Source organism: Chelmon rostratus, chromosome 19 (assembly GCF_017976325.1).
Source record: "Chelmon rostratus isolate fCheRos1 chromosome 19, fCheRos1.pri, whole genome shotgun sequence".
NCBI classification, from domain to species: domain Eukaryota; kingdom Metazoa; phylum Chordata; class Actinopteri; order Chaetodontiformes; family Chaetodontidae; genus Chelmon; species Chelmon rostratus.
In genome coordinates, this window is record NC_055676.1 from 18,448,686 (window position 1) to 18,466,293 (window position 17,608).

General features: G+C 43.3%; 1 protein-coding gene across 2 annotated transcripts in view; it reads right to left on the bottom strand.

Annotated features, from left to right (window-relative positions):
- Window positions 1-1,937: 1,937 nt before the first annotated feature.
- Window positions 1,938-17,608, bottom strand: part of lamc3 (laminin, gamma 3) — a 100,432-nt gene continuing 84,761 nt past the window's right edge. Inside the window, exons 14-28 of one of the 2 annotated variants that reach the window (XM_041960364.1) lie at window positions 16,797-17,042; window positions 15,628-15,781; window positions 15,391-15,533; window positions 15,032-15,210; window positions 12,465-12,645; window positions 11,140-11,384; window positions 10,040-10,116; window positions 9,568-9,702; window positions 6,759-6,978; window positions 6,158-6,304; window positions 5,426-5,528; window positions 4,598-4,800; window positions 3,989-4,129; window positions 3,776-3,875; window positions 1,938-3,252 (exon numbers count right to left, since the gene is read on the bottom strand). In XM_041960364.1, the coding sequence (XP_041816298.1) occupies window positions 2,990-3,252; window positions 3,776-3,875; window positions 3,989-4,129; window positions 4,598-4,800; window positions 5,426-5,528; window positions 6,158-6,304; window positions 6,759-6,978; window positions 9,568-9,702; window positions 10,040-10,116; window positions 11,140-11,384; window positions 12,465-12,645; window positions 15,032-15,210; window positions 15,391-15,533; window positions 15,628-15,781; window positions 16,797-17,042 (2,537 nt within the window). In that variant the 3' untranslated portion in view covers window positions 1,938-2,989. Of the gene's footprint in view, window positions 3,253-3,775; window positions 3,876-3,988; window positions 4,130-4,597; window positions 4,801-5,425; window positions 5,529-6,157; window positions 6,305-6,734; window positions 6,979-9,567; window positions 9,703-10,039; window positions 10,117-11,139; window positions 11,385-12,464; window positions 12,646-15,031; window positions 15,211-15,390; window positions 15,534-15,627; window positions 15,782-16,796; window positions 17,043-17,608 lie in introns of both variants that reach the window. The other variant, XM_041960363.1, reaches the window with a different exon arrangement.

A 17,608-nucleotide genomic window follows, 5' to 3' on the forward strand; every position in this document is an offset into this window, starting at 1 on the left:
TACTTTACTATTTTGTATTTCCATTTTATGCACTAAATAAACTAAATAAACTCTTGGATTAGCTGGAAAAAGCATCATCACAAAGATGAAAAACAGGGCTAATTTCTGGGGAAAAGTCGACTTTTTAGAGGCACTTGGTTCTCACAGAACATCGACACAACAAATGGTGATCTTATAGAATATGATGCACTGCTGTAGATTAAACTACACAACAGTATTTACCGCACTTAAAACCATGAACATCTACAGCAGTACAATGCAACATACACATTAATTCAGCAGGAATATTAATCGAGAAGCATTGTATAGTCCAGGGCTGCTCAAGCTGGGGCCCAGAAGGCTGAATTTGGCCCGCCAGATGTTTGTAGAGAAGAACATAAAAAGAATATATAAATATACATATAACTCACTTTATTTTTGCCCCACCATTAGGTTTCAGATCTGGATACTAAGTGTTTTGCTGATAATACTTACATACATTTACTTACTTCGAGTGGACTATTTCACAGTGTGACAGCAATGCTCTGAAGACTTCTTCCAACTACACAGCTGCAGTGGTTATGCCGAAAGCCTGTCCTTAATGTGCTTTCTGCTATTTTGATGCATTTAAAATGTCTGGGAGCACAAACGCTGTTAGTCATAGCATTGCTGACTACTGACTAACTCTAAAAAAATCGAAACCACAGATCAATGGCGGTCCAGCAGGTGGTGCACCCACTCGGTTATATAAAGAAACGTTGATGCCCGAGCGGAGGAATGAACTGCGAAATGACAGCCATCCTGAGTAAATGCCATGGTTGGCCAACACAAAACTGCTGGTGCACATTACTACATGCAGAAAACATTGTCACAAGGTGTCCCCAGCTGCTTTTAAAGTGAACGAGAGCTGCTGGTGTCTGTGTGTTTTGAGGCCACCTTTGTTGGACCACTGCCTGCGGGCATGAAATTACCAAAAATCTAGACAATATCAGTTAATATGCACCAATACAGTGTCACATTGTCTTGGCTTTAATGGTGTAGACCCCATCAGGAAGAAAGATGCAATATTCACTGCAATATGAAGCATGAATATTGCAGTAAAGTAATGACTTTAAGGACTCTGTGCTATTCTCCATCTCCATGCTACCTCTCAACAGTCATGAATTTAGATTTCATTTTCATATGGTAATGACACTCATCTCTTCTTTGCCGCTAAACTGACTACTCTTAATTCCTAAAAGTTAGAGCTGCATTTATCCACATGATGGATTTTCATGAATGTTCCCCTCTGTGTCATCAAACTTTGGATATTGGTCTACTTTTTTATTTGCGGAATTTGCCAGAGTTTTGCTCTCCGAATGTAAAAATTCATTATCTCAGTCGAGACTTCTTTGACCTTGTGCAACATACAGTATCAGCAATGGATGTGAAAAAAGCACATACTGTATACAGGGCGTGCATATTTCCTTGCTGGTGTGTCAAGAGTAAAAAGCTGACTGCAAATGTTATAAAATATTTAATTTGAATAAGGCTGCACAGTCAGTGAGTGAACCACTATCTGGCACAGCCAATGGTTGTGTTTAAAGCAATTATATATTGTGCTGTTGGAATTAAGTTTGACAACAAAGGCAGCACATTAGAACAGAGCGTATTGACTTCATAATGATTTCGCTGCACAGTGGAGTTAAAGGAGAGTCGACATTTTGACAAATAGATGGGAGAGATAGTTGAAGCTCATATCTGTCTGTTAAGTTCGAATGTACAGTCAGCAAGTGATTAACTTATCTTAGCATAAAGACTGGGACAGCTCGTGATATAACTTTAAGCAAAGTGTTCACACACCGAGAATCCAGGGAGTCACTTCACCAGCATACGAGTAAGAAATGAATGTACTGAATGACGATGCTACTGCAGGAGTGTTTTCCAAAGACTGAATAATTATTTTATTGGTTTTGTTTTCTCAGAATTCCTTGAACCACCGCCCACAAATTTAAGCTCTTTATCAGGTGAGAGCGGCTCCTCCATGCCCATCACGCATTTCACTGTTTTATAATAATGTCCACTAAAAATTAGACATTTCAGGGTGCAAAAAGACCCTTTCAAGTATACTTTATTGTGTACTGGTTTCCATACGAAGGCCTTACATACTAAAAATATGGTTACAATTACTTTAAATGGATGTAGATGTGTGACTGAGACACATGAATATGACCCTCTGTCTAATTATGATCCCTGATTAGTTATTCAGCATTCGTGAAGATAGAAAAATGTGTCATGTGTCTTATCAATATGAAATCATCAATATAAAGATCGCTAGCTTTTGCAATTTGGCCCCCAGGAGCCAGACAGTGTGACCAGGGATGTGGGACCATCTGATAGCGGCACAGAGAGACAGAAAACTGGAGAAGCCACAAAAACAGAGAGGTAGGCACGGTAAGAATCCCGAACACAGGTTGTGTGCTGTTGAAGCCTGACCTGAACCCCACCGAGGCCAAGAGGACTAATTGTTAATTAAGCCTGGCTGATGAAAAAGAGCTCAAGTGTAAATGAATGTGTCAGTCTGGAGGAGCACTCAGACACACCTTTTACCCCCACAAAGGAAAATCAGCATTATTTTAAACCTGACAGTGCACTCCAGCGGTTCAGAGCGGCTGGTTATTATTCATGGTGAAATTAAAGTTCCGATGTTGTTGGTGAAAAAGGAGAGTGGGAGACAAAAATGAAGGGGGGATAAAAAAACAAAAAGAAGAAAGAGGAAGATTAGGTATAAATCATGAGAGACAGTGGATAAGTCCTCCTGGTGGAAATGTGTGTGTCACTGTATTGAGGTGGTAAAATAAATTGTACCTTGGGGTGAAAGGTGGAAGGAGGGAGGAATATGAAAGGATATCACTGACTTTTTGAAGTAGAATAACAAATGACCACAGCCCCTTTTATTAACAAAATCCTCCCAGACTTTTGTGATGTTCGGCTGACTAATCAATGATTTAATCACTGCCATCTGCAGCATCTAGCCTTTGCCTGCTCCTGTGGCCTGGGGGCAGGACTGGGGCAGGTTTAAGGCAATGTCCCTGAGACTGTCCCTCTCCTCCCTGATCTCCTGCAGGTCCTGCTCGATGAGGGACATCCGGCTCTGCTGTTCCCTAGCGGCCGAATGCAGCTTCTGGATTTTCAAGCCCAGCGTCGGGCTCTCAACGCTCAAGCGAAGCACGTTCAGGCGGCGGGCCGTCTCGTTCAAGATCCGGTCAAATCTCTCCAGCGGCACGTTCCCATCTGGTCCAGACGTGCGAGAGAGAGGACGGATGGAGAGAGACCACAGACAGGGGTGTGTTTTTGTTTTGTGGATCATCACATGGTTCGTAAATGAGCGATTCAAATGGAGGATCAGCCTACAGGATGACCTCATTACAGTGATTTTGTCATATTCTCAGAGGCATGTTAACATACTGACCACTAAGTGCCAGATCCCAGCTTATTTGGTTAATTCTACAAATTGTAAAATACATTACACAGGAAACGGATTTGAATTAATGGGGTCAGAAATAAACAGCTGAATTATTTTTACAAACTGAAATTTACCCACAAAGAAAATACGGCTGAGCCCAATGAACAGCAGTTATTATGTCCTTAACATGGGGATAAAAATCTGGGAAATATCTCCATGGTAAATGAGGCATTAAAAGGCACAGAGCTCTTTAGTGATCTGACATTTAAGCAATGAAGATTTATGAGTTTTATAGATATGGAAGACTAAAAGGTAGCCACAGTGAAAATCATCTGTAAGAGAGTGAGTTACCAATCTTGCTGATTAGCTCGGTCAGTGCAACAGAATAGGCCTTTAACTGGAGCTTGGCTGCTTCCATGTCCTCCTTCACGCTGGTCAGGGACAGCTCGGGCTGGAAAAAGGAAGACGTAGTCTAGAAACAGTCTTTCAAGCAGCGCACAGGAAGCGCAGATCGATATGCATAGATTCTGCTGTTCAAATGTGTATATATCTGTGTTAAGGTACCTCTGAGGTGATGTGGGAGTTTGCTGTGTTGGTTTGAATCTCCTGCTCGGCCAGCTGTTGCAAAGCCGAATCTATATCGGAACTAAGGTGTGCAGATGCAGTCCTGGTATGCTTGGCTTGGGTCAGAATGGCTTTGGATTCCTGCATGTAAAGAAAGGAGGAAATATGGAACCAAGGAAAGACAAAAGGCAACAGACTATTAAAGATATTTTGATTAGTTACACAGTCTGCAGCCCTGTAAGCAGCTCTGTGAGGCTGTAGCTAATTGTCAGCATAAATGTGAGCACGCAAATATGCTCACAATGACATGCTGATGTTCAGCAGGTATGATGTTTACTATGCTCACCGTCTTAGTTTAGTGCGATAGCAGGTTAGACTGATGGGAATGTCATTAGTTCAACACCTATTTGGTTATAAAGCAAGTTAAATCACAAATTTAACCTGACGATGGCGCTTGATGAAAAGATAAGGGATCATCAAGGTTATTACAATTCATCCTGAGGGGGAACAATTTTGTGGCCAATAGTTCTTGAGACATTTCACAAAAAACCAAACAATCCCGCCTGGACCAATCTGCACCAAAGTGCTGGACCGACCGCACACACACACCTTTGCCACAGCATGCGCCGCCTGCTCCGCCTCCTTCGTGGTGTTGCTGGAGAGGCTGGAGTTTTCCAGAGCTGGCTGCAGCATCTTCTCAATCTGTGAGACCCTTTTCCTGACATCAGCTAGAACCTTGTCCTCCAGGGGTCTTTCCTTCTTCATTGCAGCCAGCGTCTGGGCCTGCCGGCGGGGCCAGTCCCTCGCCATGTCTGAATGGAGATAGCGAAAGAGGCAGGTGTTTGGATTAAAGGCCTTGAAGAGTTTGATTTAAAGCAACATGTTTTTTTTTTTTTGTTAAATTAAAGTCATGACAAATATGCAACAACAAATATTAAGTTAGGAAAAAGCCATGCAATGGTATTAGTATAACTTTACTTTATAACAACCCAGCAGCTGATTGCCCACGTCAACAAGGTGAGAAGAACAATAACCAAAACTGGTCGAACTTTAGGTTGGACCCCATCATTTATAGTAAAAAGATTATTAAGAAAATAGGTTTTCATGGCCTTTAAGATGGATTCAAGGTTGTATTGAATTAAAAAAGTTCCTCTGTCCCACTTCACTGTATTAATATAAGTCTGAGGAGACGTAATCACTTCAGATTCAGCCAACATGTCATTCATGAAGCTGAAGCTGCAAAAATCCTCAAAACATTCCGCTTCATTACATTTTTGATGTAAGCTGCTGCTGCATTCAATACATGCCAAGTGGGTCACTCCATTACAATGGTGATGACATATTTATTCTAGAAATACTTAGGCTGTAGCTCTTATGTTTGTTTTCACCGTCAGCGAAAGAGAGTGAAAAAGAAAAACGCGTTAGAAAGAGACTCACGTTCCAGTTTTCTGTGCAGGGCGATGGCGTCTGATTCCACCTCTTTCCCCGTCACCACGGACGACAAAGCCATGACCTTTGCCCCTTGGGCGCGAGCTTGCAGCTTGAGAAACAGACACGTCGGATAAAACATGATCTCAGCGGAGCCTCGTGTGCTCAAAGCTTGAGACAACAGGCATCAAATGCTTTAAGGACAGCAGCGAACAGTCAATTTAAAAATGCTTACAGCCATGCTAGCAGCTTCGTGATGCTTTAAGGTCAATGCTAAAATCAGCATGCTAATATGTGCCTAACAGTTTACATGCTATAATGTATACCATGTGGACAATCTTAGTTTATTGTGTTAGCATACGAGGAAATTAGCAATAAACACAAGCTAAGGCTGATGGGAATGCCCTTATTTTTGCAGGTAAACCACAGTGCTTGGCCTGACGATGGCGCTAGATGGAAAGTTAATGGATCACCACAGTTTTCACTGTTCTTTTTGAAGGGAACATAATCTTATGCACCGAATATCATCCACCCAGTAGTTGTTGAGACATTCCATTAAACGACATAAATGGTGGCACAAGAGGAAACATCAGGATTCATCCTCTTGGTACAAAGCGGTTAAACCAGCCGACAGACTGCTAGCGTCACTAATGAAACCCTTTGATTTAAGCACTAAAGAAAATTCGATAAACATTCAAAATATCGACACATAAAGCCACACGCTGCAGTAAATGTAGTCACCTCACTGACTGCATCAGCCATCTCCAGTTTCTTATTGGCAGTCTGTTGTAGAGGCTCCATCTCCTCTCTGAGCTTGCTGATGACATTATCTTTGGTCTGAATTTGCCGGTCCAGCTCTTCGGTCTGTTTTAGCAGGTCCTCACCCCACTGAACAGGAAGCAGAAACACACACATTTAATGCTTTCATTAAGAACCTTCCTCTATCACCTATGCAAAAGATACCGCCTCTATGCAGCCATTTGCACAGGGCACATTAGCCTATTTCACAGTGTTTTGTCTGCTCATCACCCTCCTCTGGAACAACATGTACCCCCATAATCAGCAGATCCTGCCAGAATCTCCTCTTCTGTGCCCACTCAGTGTCCCCCTCTGCTTGCCAAACGTTAAATTGAGAAAAAAATGTATTGGAGTTAACTGCCCACTCCTCAAAAACTGAGAGATACTTATATGAGTCTAGTTAAATGGGCTGGAATGGTTTCTCATGCATGTGCAGCTATTAAACCAGCTCTAACTAGACTAAATTAGTCACTCATGGGTCTATAATGTAATGTAATAATGCTTGAAATTCCATTTGTACCCTGCAGGTGCTGTGCAAACTGACCGCTGTTGTGTGGTTGGTTGGATGGGTTTGGTTGAGCGGTGTTTGGTCAGGCTCTGGTGATGGGCTGGCATCTGTCTGAGCCAGCTGATGTAAGGATGATGTGATGTTACCCAGGGCGAGCTTTAAGCCAGCAGCCTCCTCCTCCAGGACCAGCTGTTTGGCTACAGTATCATCCACCTGCGCTGTCAGGTTCCCTTTCTGCTGCTGCATGTGTGTGATTCTGAGATGAAAGAAGCAGAGACAGAAAGCAGAAAACATGCAGAACTGTAATAAGCAATTAAAAAAAAAATACTGTTTCTATTCATATCATGATGTTCATTTGATTTGTTCGTGTTAAAATAATGGAGACTGCAGACTCATCGGAGTCTCACATATAATCCACATCCTTCAGCTCATTCAGTTTCATATCTTGGCTTATTTGAAGATGATCATGCTGTGCCATCTTTAAATCAATACAACTCTGTGAACGAGACAATGCATCTTGTTATAAGGGGAGTAAAGAGAAGGCGACGTTTTTGCAAAGAAAGCATGATGAATGCAGGAGAGGTGTTAGACGGCGCAGTAGATGTTAAAGTGCCATTTTTATCACCTACTCAGCTGTAATGACATCCAATCTGTTTTGCCTCAACAGAGCAGAAACACAAAAATCGCCCTGTGTGTGTGTGTCACTTCTGCTGTCGCTAAAAAGAATTTCACAATAATTAATTTTCACAGGTTTGGTAGACCACGGGAATACTGGAGGACAGACCATATGATAAAGGTCTGCTTAAGTAAAGGCGGCTCCTTGGTTCAGCTTGAGGAAGGACTGCCCACACATTAAAAGAAACCAACTGAAGAAGCTCTCACATCCTTTGTTTAAGTTAAAAGTATCCGCAGAACAATGTAAAAATACTTTATGAGCAGTCAAAGAAGTATTGTTGGAAAAGCACTGAAAAATGGGCTCTCTGACTGATATACTCTGTGATTTGATGCAGTATTTTACAGCTGAAGCTGGCTGAGGTGGAGTTAGTTTAAGTACTTTATATACAATCAGGTAATTTTGTCCAGAGGTTGTCAACCAAAGCCCCCACTAGAGTGGCACAAGATAAAATTAGAGGGTCATGAGATGATTGATGGGCTGGGAAAGTGAAATATGTCTATAAACATATATTCTTTAGGTTTTTCTTAAGTTTCTGCTGTTTGTTAAACTTTGGATAGTTTCACCTCTTTATATTCTGAACAGAGACCTTGTGTGAAGTTTAGAGGGAAACCAGAGAGGGCAGTGAAACACTTAAGCTACTCTTTCTACAACCCTGTTTCTGGAAAAGTGAGGACAGTGTGTGAAATGTAAAGCATTTGAAATCACTTGCAAACAAACTGTGTTCACCAACAATCATGTGTTCACAAAGTGGTGAACCTCGCTCCATCCCCGCTCGTGAATGACTGAGCCTTTCCAGGATGCTCCTTTCATACCCAATTATGATACGATCACCTGTTACCAATCAACCTGATTACCTGTGTAATATTCAAACAGGTGTTTTTGGAGCGTTCCACAACTTTCCCAGTCTTTTGTTGTTCCTGTCCCAACTTGTTTGAAACATGTTGCTGCATCACATTCAGAATAAGCAGATATTTACAAAAATCAATGAAAGTATATACACACATCCAATCAACCTAACTAAATATACGACCTAACTAACATGGCAGCTGTCCATATTAGACTCCAGCAAGCATCATGGAGACACAATGAAAAGCCTCGCTGTAGGTGAAGAACAAGTTTGCCTCTGAAATGTAGTGGAGCAGACATATAAAACACCTCAAATCTGTACTTAAGAACAGCGCTTGAGTAAATGTACACTTATGTGGTGGTATAATATCACACTACTTTTGCTTTTGCTGCTTCTACTGAATATAAACCTGGAGGTTGGCTGTTGGAACACGTGGGCACAGGAAAAGCCTCAACTACTGTTAGAGATACTGGTCTTATCTTTTTTTTTTTTACATGTTGAAATATTTTATGTTCTTGGGTGGGAGAGGGGTTTGCTGTACATATTGTAAAGCCCCTTGAGGCACATTTGTGATTTATGATAATGGGCTGTATAAATGAAGCTGACTTGACTTAATGCGCGTCTATTGTTATTGACAGGTTGAATACTTTTCTGATTGAATAGCTGTCCTGCCAATAAAGTGCATCTGATTTGCTTAAGTTCCTAACACAGGGAAATATGTACAGGAAATGCAATTTTATGCTGCCCATCTGTGCATAAACCGCTCACTTCACACCCTATAAAGCGACACACACACACACAGACACGTATACGCACACAGACACACACAGTCGTACAGCAGCGCTCCAAAGATTAACAGAACTCTCCTGAACCGAGCTGACTACTGTTAGAAGGGGGTAATCAATTTTGAGTTGCTCGCTTCTTGCTCTCATCATGGCCACCGGAGGGCTTTTTGCATCATTCTGTCTAGCATTCAGGATAATCCTCAGAGCAATCACACGCTAGGAGATGCAGCGAGCGTGCGGCAAATCCAAGAAAGCAATAGGCTTACAGTGGAGAGAAGCTGTCCCCCTGTGGCTAAATGTCTTACTCCTGAACTCCAATGTGCTTTAAAAGGCCTCTGCGAGGAGGAGGACCTTGAGCTGTAATACAGGGATAGGTGCATTTTGTTAGAAATATACTGCGAAAGCACAATAATCCAGGGAGTCATGCAGCTTATTGGGATTTTGCAATACAAGATGCTTTATGTGAATGGGGGGCATTTTTTCCTGCTTGTGCTCGTCTGCGTGGGTGTGTGTGTTCGGATTCGTTGTTGTGCTCACCGCTCCGTTAGGTTCCTGATGTACTCCTCTGTGGAGTTGTCCTGCAGTAGATCCATCAGGAAGCCGAAGGTCTGCTTTGAGGCTCTTACCGCCCTGCTGGCTACGGCCTCAATGTGGTCCGCCGCTTCCTCGTGACTACGAGGGGGGAAAAAGGGAAGACAAAGTGAAAGCAGGGTGGGGGGGCACGAGAAAGCGAGTAACAGGGAATAACAGACCGTTACAACTGCCCGAGGAGAGATGAAATGGATTTCAGCATCGATGACTTCCCCCTCACCGGCTCTCCAGTCCAGATTTCTGCGACTACCACATAATAGTGCTGCATACTCTGACCAGAGAGCATCGATTCACAGCGGCCTAGCAACAATGTAAGTGACAATCTAAAAGAAGGAAGCAGGCAGGGATGGAGTTCCACGCACAACTACAGGGGTCAGTTCTTACAATTCACCAGTGCGAGTCCATCGACCTGACTTACCTTTTCATCAGGACCTGGGTGTCATTGACCATGATGTTCCACTTGTTAGGTCCTGAAACCACCTCAAAGGGAATGATCTATGACAAAGACGGGAGAGAGAAATGAAAAAAATATAGGTTTGTCCTTGAAGAGGCTTCAGAGTGTTTTGACACGTTTAATTGGATCATGTGAGCTCAGGTCTCGATCTGATCATCACACTGTAGCTGATGGGGAGGTTTACTTTCACACTCAGCCATGTTTGCATGCAGAATTATGAGTGTGAAAGGCTGTTACAAAGATCTGGTTGCAGGGTCAGGGGCCTGCCTCAAAATAATGGTCTGGGGTTTGTTTTAATTTAGCAAATAATGAAGCTCTTCTGATGAACCTCTATACTTCAGTATTCAAAATGATTCAAAGCAGCGGCAAAGGGAAAAACCTCCCTCCAAATAAATCCCCTGAAGTTTTGTCCTGATAAATGCAATGCGTACACAGTCAAATGCAGAATCCTTCCCCGAGTGACATTTAATTTGAGAAAATGCAAATAAAATGGGAAAACTTAATCAACAATTGACACTCTAGCATTTTGTTCTTCATTTTGGGGCGCCGCTCGGCTTATTAATATGAAATTAAATTGCTGCTGCTTCAGGCTTACCCAAGTGATAAGGTTGTACGGAGGTACAGTGTGCTCGCTCATAATCAGAAATAGGGAGCTATATATTGGCAAAACTAGCTCTCACATCTCCCCGAACCTAAATAACACAGCAGCGGTATCCATAATAGATTCCTGCAAGCGTCACGGAGAGACAGTGAAAAGCCTGGCGGTGGGGGTGAAGAACAAGTTGTTAATTTTAGCGTCCAACAAACATTCTTTGGATTTTTCTTAGGAGGCATGAATTTGCCGCTCAGAGGGAGGAAGGTGGTGGAGGTGTGAGGGGCGGGGGGGTGAGAAATACTGTTTGGGGATCTATATAGAGGAGCTCCACCAAGAGCTGTTAACTGCAGCATCCCATCGTACGGACAAGAAATCCATTGCTTTACAAGCAATATCAAAATGCTTGTGGACTGGGCGAGCGCTTGCGTGATCATTTTATGCCATGAAATAGTGTGTTTGGGTCGCCTACCATGTTGTCCAGGTCCGCCGTTGCCTGCTTTAGCTGCTCCTGGGACGCTCTGATCACGGAAGTGGTCCGAGTGAAGGTTCGACACACACCCCTGCTCCCTTCATCCTTCCTGCTCTCCTTCCTCTCTTCCTCCGCCATGCTGACGCTGCAGTTCAAAGCAGATGTGATGCCATGCAGCTGGCCTAAGAGTCTGCCCGTAGAAGCTTCCAGCAAGGAAAACTGTTTGATGAAGGCCTCTCGCGCCTCTGGAAGAACAACGAGGACAAAGCAAATAAAACCACAGCAAGTCCAACACGAATTGTTTCGTCTGGAATCTTATTCTTCCAAGTCTTTGTGGCTGGAACGCTATTTTTCAACACATGACCATAATTTACTGTGTGAATTGAGACTCTCATCCTTCCCGTCTCTCTGTTTGTAGTCAGACTAACCAAATCCACACACAAATCTGCCCAGATGTTAGCACTTCAGTCATGGCCTCACTCTGTATTCTGCGGTGTCTCCAGTCTAACTGGCCACATAACCAGTCTGGGGTACAATTAGCACAAGGCGTCTGGATGTTTGTTGCTTCACTCTGCTCGTCTCTTTGTCTTTGGGTCTTATAAAACGAGAGATAACAAGTGTGTGCGCGCCCCAGTGTGTACTCATTTTGCCGCTGTGTGCCAACACATACTTGCTCCCACATACTCATTAAATTATTATTGGGCCACCCAATGTCTTCAAGTGCATGGCTGATAGCCGTGTATGTGTGTGTGTGTGTGTGTGTGTGTGCAAGTATGTGGGTGTTGGGAGGGGGATTGTTAGACAACTGTTATCGTGATTGCAACTATAATCATAATAAACCAGGGATTAGAGATGCACCGCCTGTCATATAAATAGGGATTAAGTTGGTCACACAGCGCCTTGTTCTATATTGTTATGATTTGTCTCCATTTGGCCTGTGCAGCTGAGCCTGTAAGCCCTTTCCCCCCCAAAGATAATGAGGATATATCAGCATTGTGTTAAAGTAATTGGGAGAGGTTTGTATTGTTGCCTGCATCCTGATTTAATCGCTTTGTTGTGTTGTATTTGCAGCAGTGTCACACTGCGGAGACACGGAGACACAGACAGAGCAACAGCCGGGGGCGGTTTCACGTCAGATTTCTTCGCCATGCTTGCTGGTCTTGTATGTATTGATATGGCATGTTATCATCTCGCAGCCAAAACGTGACACAATGGTTGGAGTGGCGCACTCACATTTCACAAAGTGTCTCTTACATGACCATGCAGGAAACATTAAAAAGAGTGACAGCCCGAGTGGAATTATCTTGGCTTCTGGCTGCTGTTACCTTGGAAGGCCAGAAAATCCTCCAGAGCATTGGGTAGAGTATCCTCCCTCTGGTGCTCATGCTCGTAAAGCCTGGCCATGTGATACTTCAGCAGGTGGTGCTGCTTCCCAAATCTACCTCGGCAATCAAAGTGAGCCAAGAGCTTCTCCAAATCCTGCAGGCGAGTCCTCAGCTTTTCTGCCTGTAATAGCACCGAGATTTATCACTGACGGCGTCAATGAGGATACAGATTTTGCAACCAAAAAAAAAAAAAAAAAAAAAACCCACACAGGGCTGCGACAACAAATACCGCAGCAACATATCAATCCATCTGGATCTGTATTTATTTATTCAGACGCAGAGATTGAGACGGGACTCTGATTCTTCGTGCGCCATAACATCAAAATGTAGTATTTCAACAAAAGCAATGAATAAATGAATATCAACGACAGGATCAGGACAGAATACGGTTTTCATATCGGCGTCCGCTCACACTATTCTCTGCATAGCGTGTGACCGGAGAAAGCATTTCAGGAGATAACAAGATTAGACTTCTTAGAAAATGGAAGCGGGAGTCTGAGAATGGAAAGAAGGCGTTGCGATTGGCACCAATTTGTTGACCCTGGAAGTTAAATGCCCTATTAAGAGAGCATGCCATCTCGCCGCGATCACACTGGGAAGCATGCAACACGTGTTGCACGTATGTCGTCTCTCTGATTGCGCTACTGAGCCCAGGAGGTGTTAATGAGCTCGCTTCTTCAGTCCAGTCATTTTAACAGCATGTAAAACATGTGCTTATACTGTGTTCCTCTGCAGTGATTTTCTCCCCGTCTTTGAAACAGTACCATATATCCTTCTCATTATTTCATCCCATTCTCCATTTCGCTGTTTTCCCAGTTCCTTTTTAATATCTTTCTTGATCATCGATCACACATCTCTGTCTTTTTCAACCTTCCTGTCTTTGTGCTTGTTAGTCTTTTCCTTCCCGCGTGTAAGCCAGAGGAAAATGTGAGCAGAAAGACAGAGAGTGGGAGAGGCAGGGAGGGAGAGCTGGGGTAGACTGAGGATAGGGAGAGTAATTGCAGGTGTTCAGAGCAGACAAGGCTTGGGATGTTCACTGAATTGCTAACACCATGGAAATCACAGCATGCACTCGCACAGGTACAAGCCGGTCCGGAGAGAACACAGAGCCACTTTAGCTGGAACAAGAATATGTTCAGAGAAAAGACAGAACATGTCGCTGGTATTGGATTGGCCACAGAAGCCAAATCCAGGGACGCAGCACCTTAGCATACAGACGTGGGCTTCAACAAATCTAAAGGGACAGAAAGTAGCAGCACAGGAGATCATTAAGGCAAATGTCTCTTTCTGTTTCACTGCGCATCTACTGTTTACTTGCAATCTACAAATACAAAAGAGCCATATGGCTGTCATGAGGGTCTACAAAGGCGGGATGTGCTCAGGGACTGTGCTATTTCAAGAACAAATTGCACCTCGTATAATAGCGAGAGCCAAGGCACAATCGGTGTGCAAAGAATGTTTTTATGAATATGTGCAGCAAACACGCAGTGATGAATGTGAGAAGACAATAAAGAAAATAATGATTTAAAGCGGGGGCACGCGTGAGCACATTTACTCAGGGAGTGATTTGAGACACTGACACCAACTTGAATGGAGCATTTTGTAAAACGGTGCACTTTTCTCCCATTACACCTCCGAGGGAATTGCTGTGCTTTTACTCAGACAGCTGTAGTTAACTGTGGTTTTGCATATAGAAAACATTAATGCTGAGACTAATTAATTGATTAGTTGATCAACAGAAAATGTATCAAACATTCGCTGGGCCATTTTTTGAAAGTTTCTGATAAGGATTGGGACACTGACAGGGACCATTTTTCTGCAGTACTTTTTGCAGTAAACTTCAACCTCTTTCAGCTCATTGTTTAACTGTCCAACCACAGCACCGTTTTTGGGCAAATCAGGTGACTGTTTTCAGCAAAAGCTCTAAAAAACCTGATTGTTAGCTACATGCCCGGCACCAAACGGCAGACGGACAAAGCTTGTGTTGCAGCAGTTAGCCTCTACCGAGAAAAATGTGACTCCAAAGTTGCTGATATCCGGTGTCGATTTAGCTGAATCGCTAACATTGATGCTACACTGACACATCACCTTGGTGATAGTTGAAGGGTGTGTAATCTCTGCCATGTCACTGTGAGCACAGCCCAGGGCTAACGTTAAGCTAGATGTCGCTGCAGTAAATACCTCCAAACCAATGTCTCCTTTTTTAAAATTCTTCACCTCTTGAATACAGAAAATGTGGGTCTGCGAAGCTAAGTAAGTAATGAAAGTAATCTAACTTGTTATTTTTGCTGTGGAGTTATTTCTTTTTCAGTTTTTAAGTAACTTGCCCACAGCTGTGCACATCTGCTGCATGTGTAAATAGGCCATAGTTTGTCATATCAGCCAAAATGATGATATTTCGATGCCCTGTTCCCCAAAGACGGTTTAAAGATGTGTACAATTTGAAAATTCCAGATGTTGGTGGTTCTCACACAAACACACACAGTCACAAACAACCATAAACCCACCTGTTTCTTGACAAGGCCATAGCACACTGGGCATTCCTCACACTGGTGTGTGGCTCTGTTGTGGAAATAGTTCAGCTCACATTTGTCACACTTATAACCCACGAAGCCCTGGCGACAGTGGCAGGTACCGTTACCGTGACACTGCATGGAAATGGAGCCCATCGGGTCACAGTTACAGGCTGGGAGAGCACACAGGGCGGCAGGATGGGACCACAAGGAGGCGAGAGAGCAGCAGTGGAATGGAGGTAAACATTTGAAGAGTCAGAAATGCCTTCATGTGTGATGTGTGTTAGAGATTTATTAGAGGATTAGAGGATGGTACATAGTGCATTTGCGATGCCTGAAGTAAAGTCCTGTACCTCTGCAGCCTCGTGACGAGAATCCAAAGAAGCCCACACGGCAAGAATCACACAGTCTCCCCTCCACTCCTGCACGACACACACACTGCCCTGTGATTGGCTGACACGCGGCGGACGACGAGCCAATTGGATTGCACTTGCACCTAAGGAAGGCAGGAGTGACGGATTGAGTTCGTAACCTCGGTGATTATATCTGTTCAACAAATCACCCTAGAATTGCACAGGTGATGTCTGTACCTCTCACATCCTACACCTGGTTGGAGGCTGAAGAACCCAACTTCACAATAACTGCAGTCCCGTCCGGTCACGTGACTGAGGCACTGACAATTTCCTGTCTGAGGGTGGCATTCATCTGCATGCCCAGAGGTTCCAGCAGGATTGCAGCTGCACGCTAGAGGAAGCAGATAAAACAATTTCATTATTAAAACAATGATAATATAACATTGTTAACGGCTCAAATTGTGGCAATGCATCACGCTAGTGTGCAGCATTTTTTTATTGATTTGATCCCAGAATGCTTGAGGGAAAAGTGGAAGGAAATGACAAGCGTTACCAGGGAGACTCATGCATCTCTTTCTGACATTGTTCTGTACAGGAGTTCAACCCGGGGCTTGGAGAGGATGAACACATCACAGTTGTTAATCTTTGGTTCACCGTTTCATTCACTCAGACCATTTTTTAATTCTCCCAATTCAATTCACTTTTTTTTGACTCACAGCCATTTGTTCGCCCCTTTTTCAGCTTTCACCTTTCATGACTCAAGAGTGCTACAACTGTCGAGCCGGAACTCCTGAGCTAATTAGTCAGGTCGATTCGGATGTGCTATTTTCTGTGCTCCTTTAAAAGCTGAAGCCAAGGCCATGCAGTCCTAGTTTGATTGCAACATATGAAGTTGCGTGGGATCATGGGAGTTGTTGTCCTTAATGTTGTTGATGACCACAATTGCCAATGAAAATCTATCATCCTCATCCTCATCCTCAAGTTCAATTCAAGCTACATTTAGTCACGTTCTTTCCTCACTCTCTGAAGTACCGTGTGGTGTTTGCTGGGTTTTCCATTGACATTGTTACCTTGAATAAATTTAAATTTTTCTGTGTTAGAACATTGTTGGAAATGCAGTTACTCAACTGAATACAACATGTAAAATGGGCCTAGTCGTTTTTAGACATTTTAATGTGGAAATATTCCTTATTTTACCTTTAAAGTCAGATTTAGGATGAGCACAGAGAGAGTTTCCGCCTCCATCAGATGAATGTGAAAACATCCAGGTGAAGTAACAACAAGCAAAACGTCTTTTGAGTAGAGGACGGCTTTACCTTGAAATTTCTCTCTCCATCTCTCAATAAATCATAAAAAAATGAATGAATCCACTAATATTGCATCACAGTCCCCTCTCAGCCACTCACGCTTGCACTTCTGGCCAGCTGTCTGGTTCAGGGCATCGCCATAGAAACCCCGCTGGCAGCGCTGGCAGTGGTCGCCCTCTGTGTGAGCAAGACATTTCAGACATCGGCCAGTGATGTGGTCACAAATCCCCACCGCGTTGAAGTCCACGTTGCCGTTGCAGTCGCATCTCGCACACGGTCGAGCTGCCCCAGATTGTCCCAGGGGGTCACCGTAGTAAGCGTCTTCACACATCTGACAGCGCGTCCCTTCACGGGGGGAAAGGTGAAAGAGGTTGGCAGGAATTAGATGGAGGACTGAGCCAGAACACGGTTGATATGTCACCCCCATGTCACCCCAGAGTCTGCTGTAATTACATTAAAAACTCACAGGGTGCATTGCGCACTGACAGTCCCTGAAAATGAGCTGTTTTAAAGCGCCAGCCTTTCCATTATCAAGCTGTCTTGTAGAAATGTTCTTATCATTTTGTTCTTGACATAAGATGAGATAAACTTTATTGATCCCACAGTGGGAAAAGTCATTTGTTGTAGCAGCTCAAGAGTCAAAAAGCAGAAGGAAAAACATGAATTGAGTGATAAATAAAAGGGAAACAAGGTAAAAACAACATGAAAGTAAAATAAATGTAAGACCATATACTCTAGATAAGACTAGATACCACCATGATGGGTAATTGCACTGATAATAGTAATAGTATAATAGTAGTACACAACAGTGTTTAGTAGTATAATAATATTGTATAAGAAAAAAATATGGATACAATTGCACAGAAATTGGATTTCATGGGATACAAGCAGGAATTGCACAGGATAGTTGC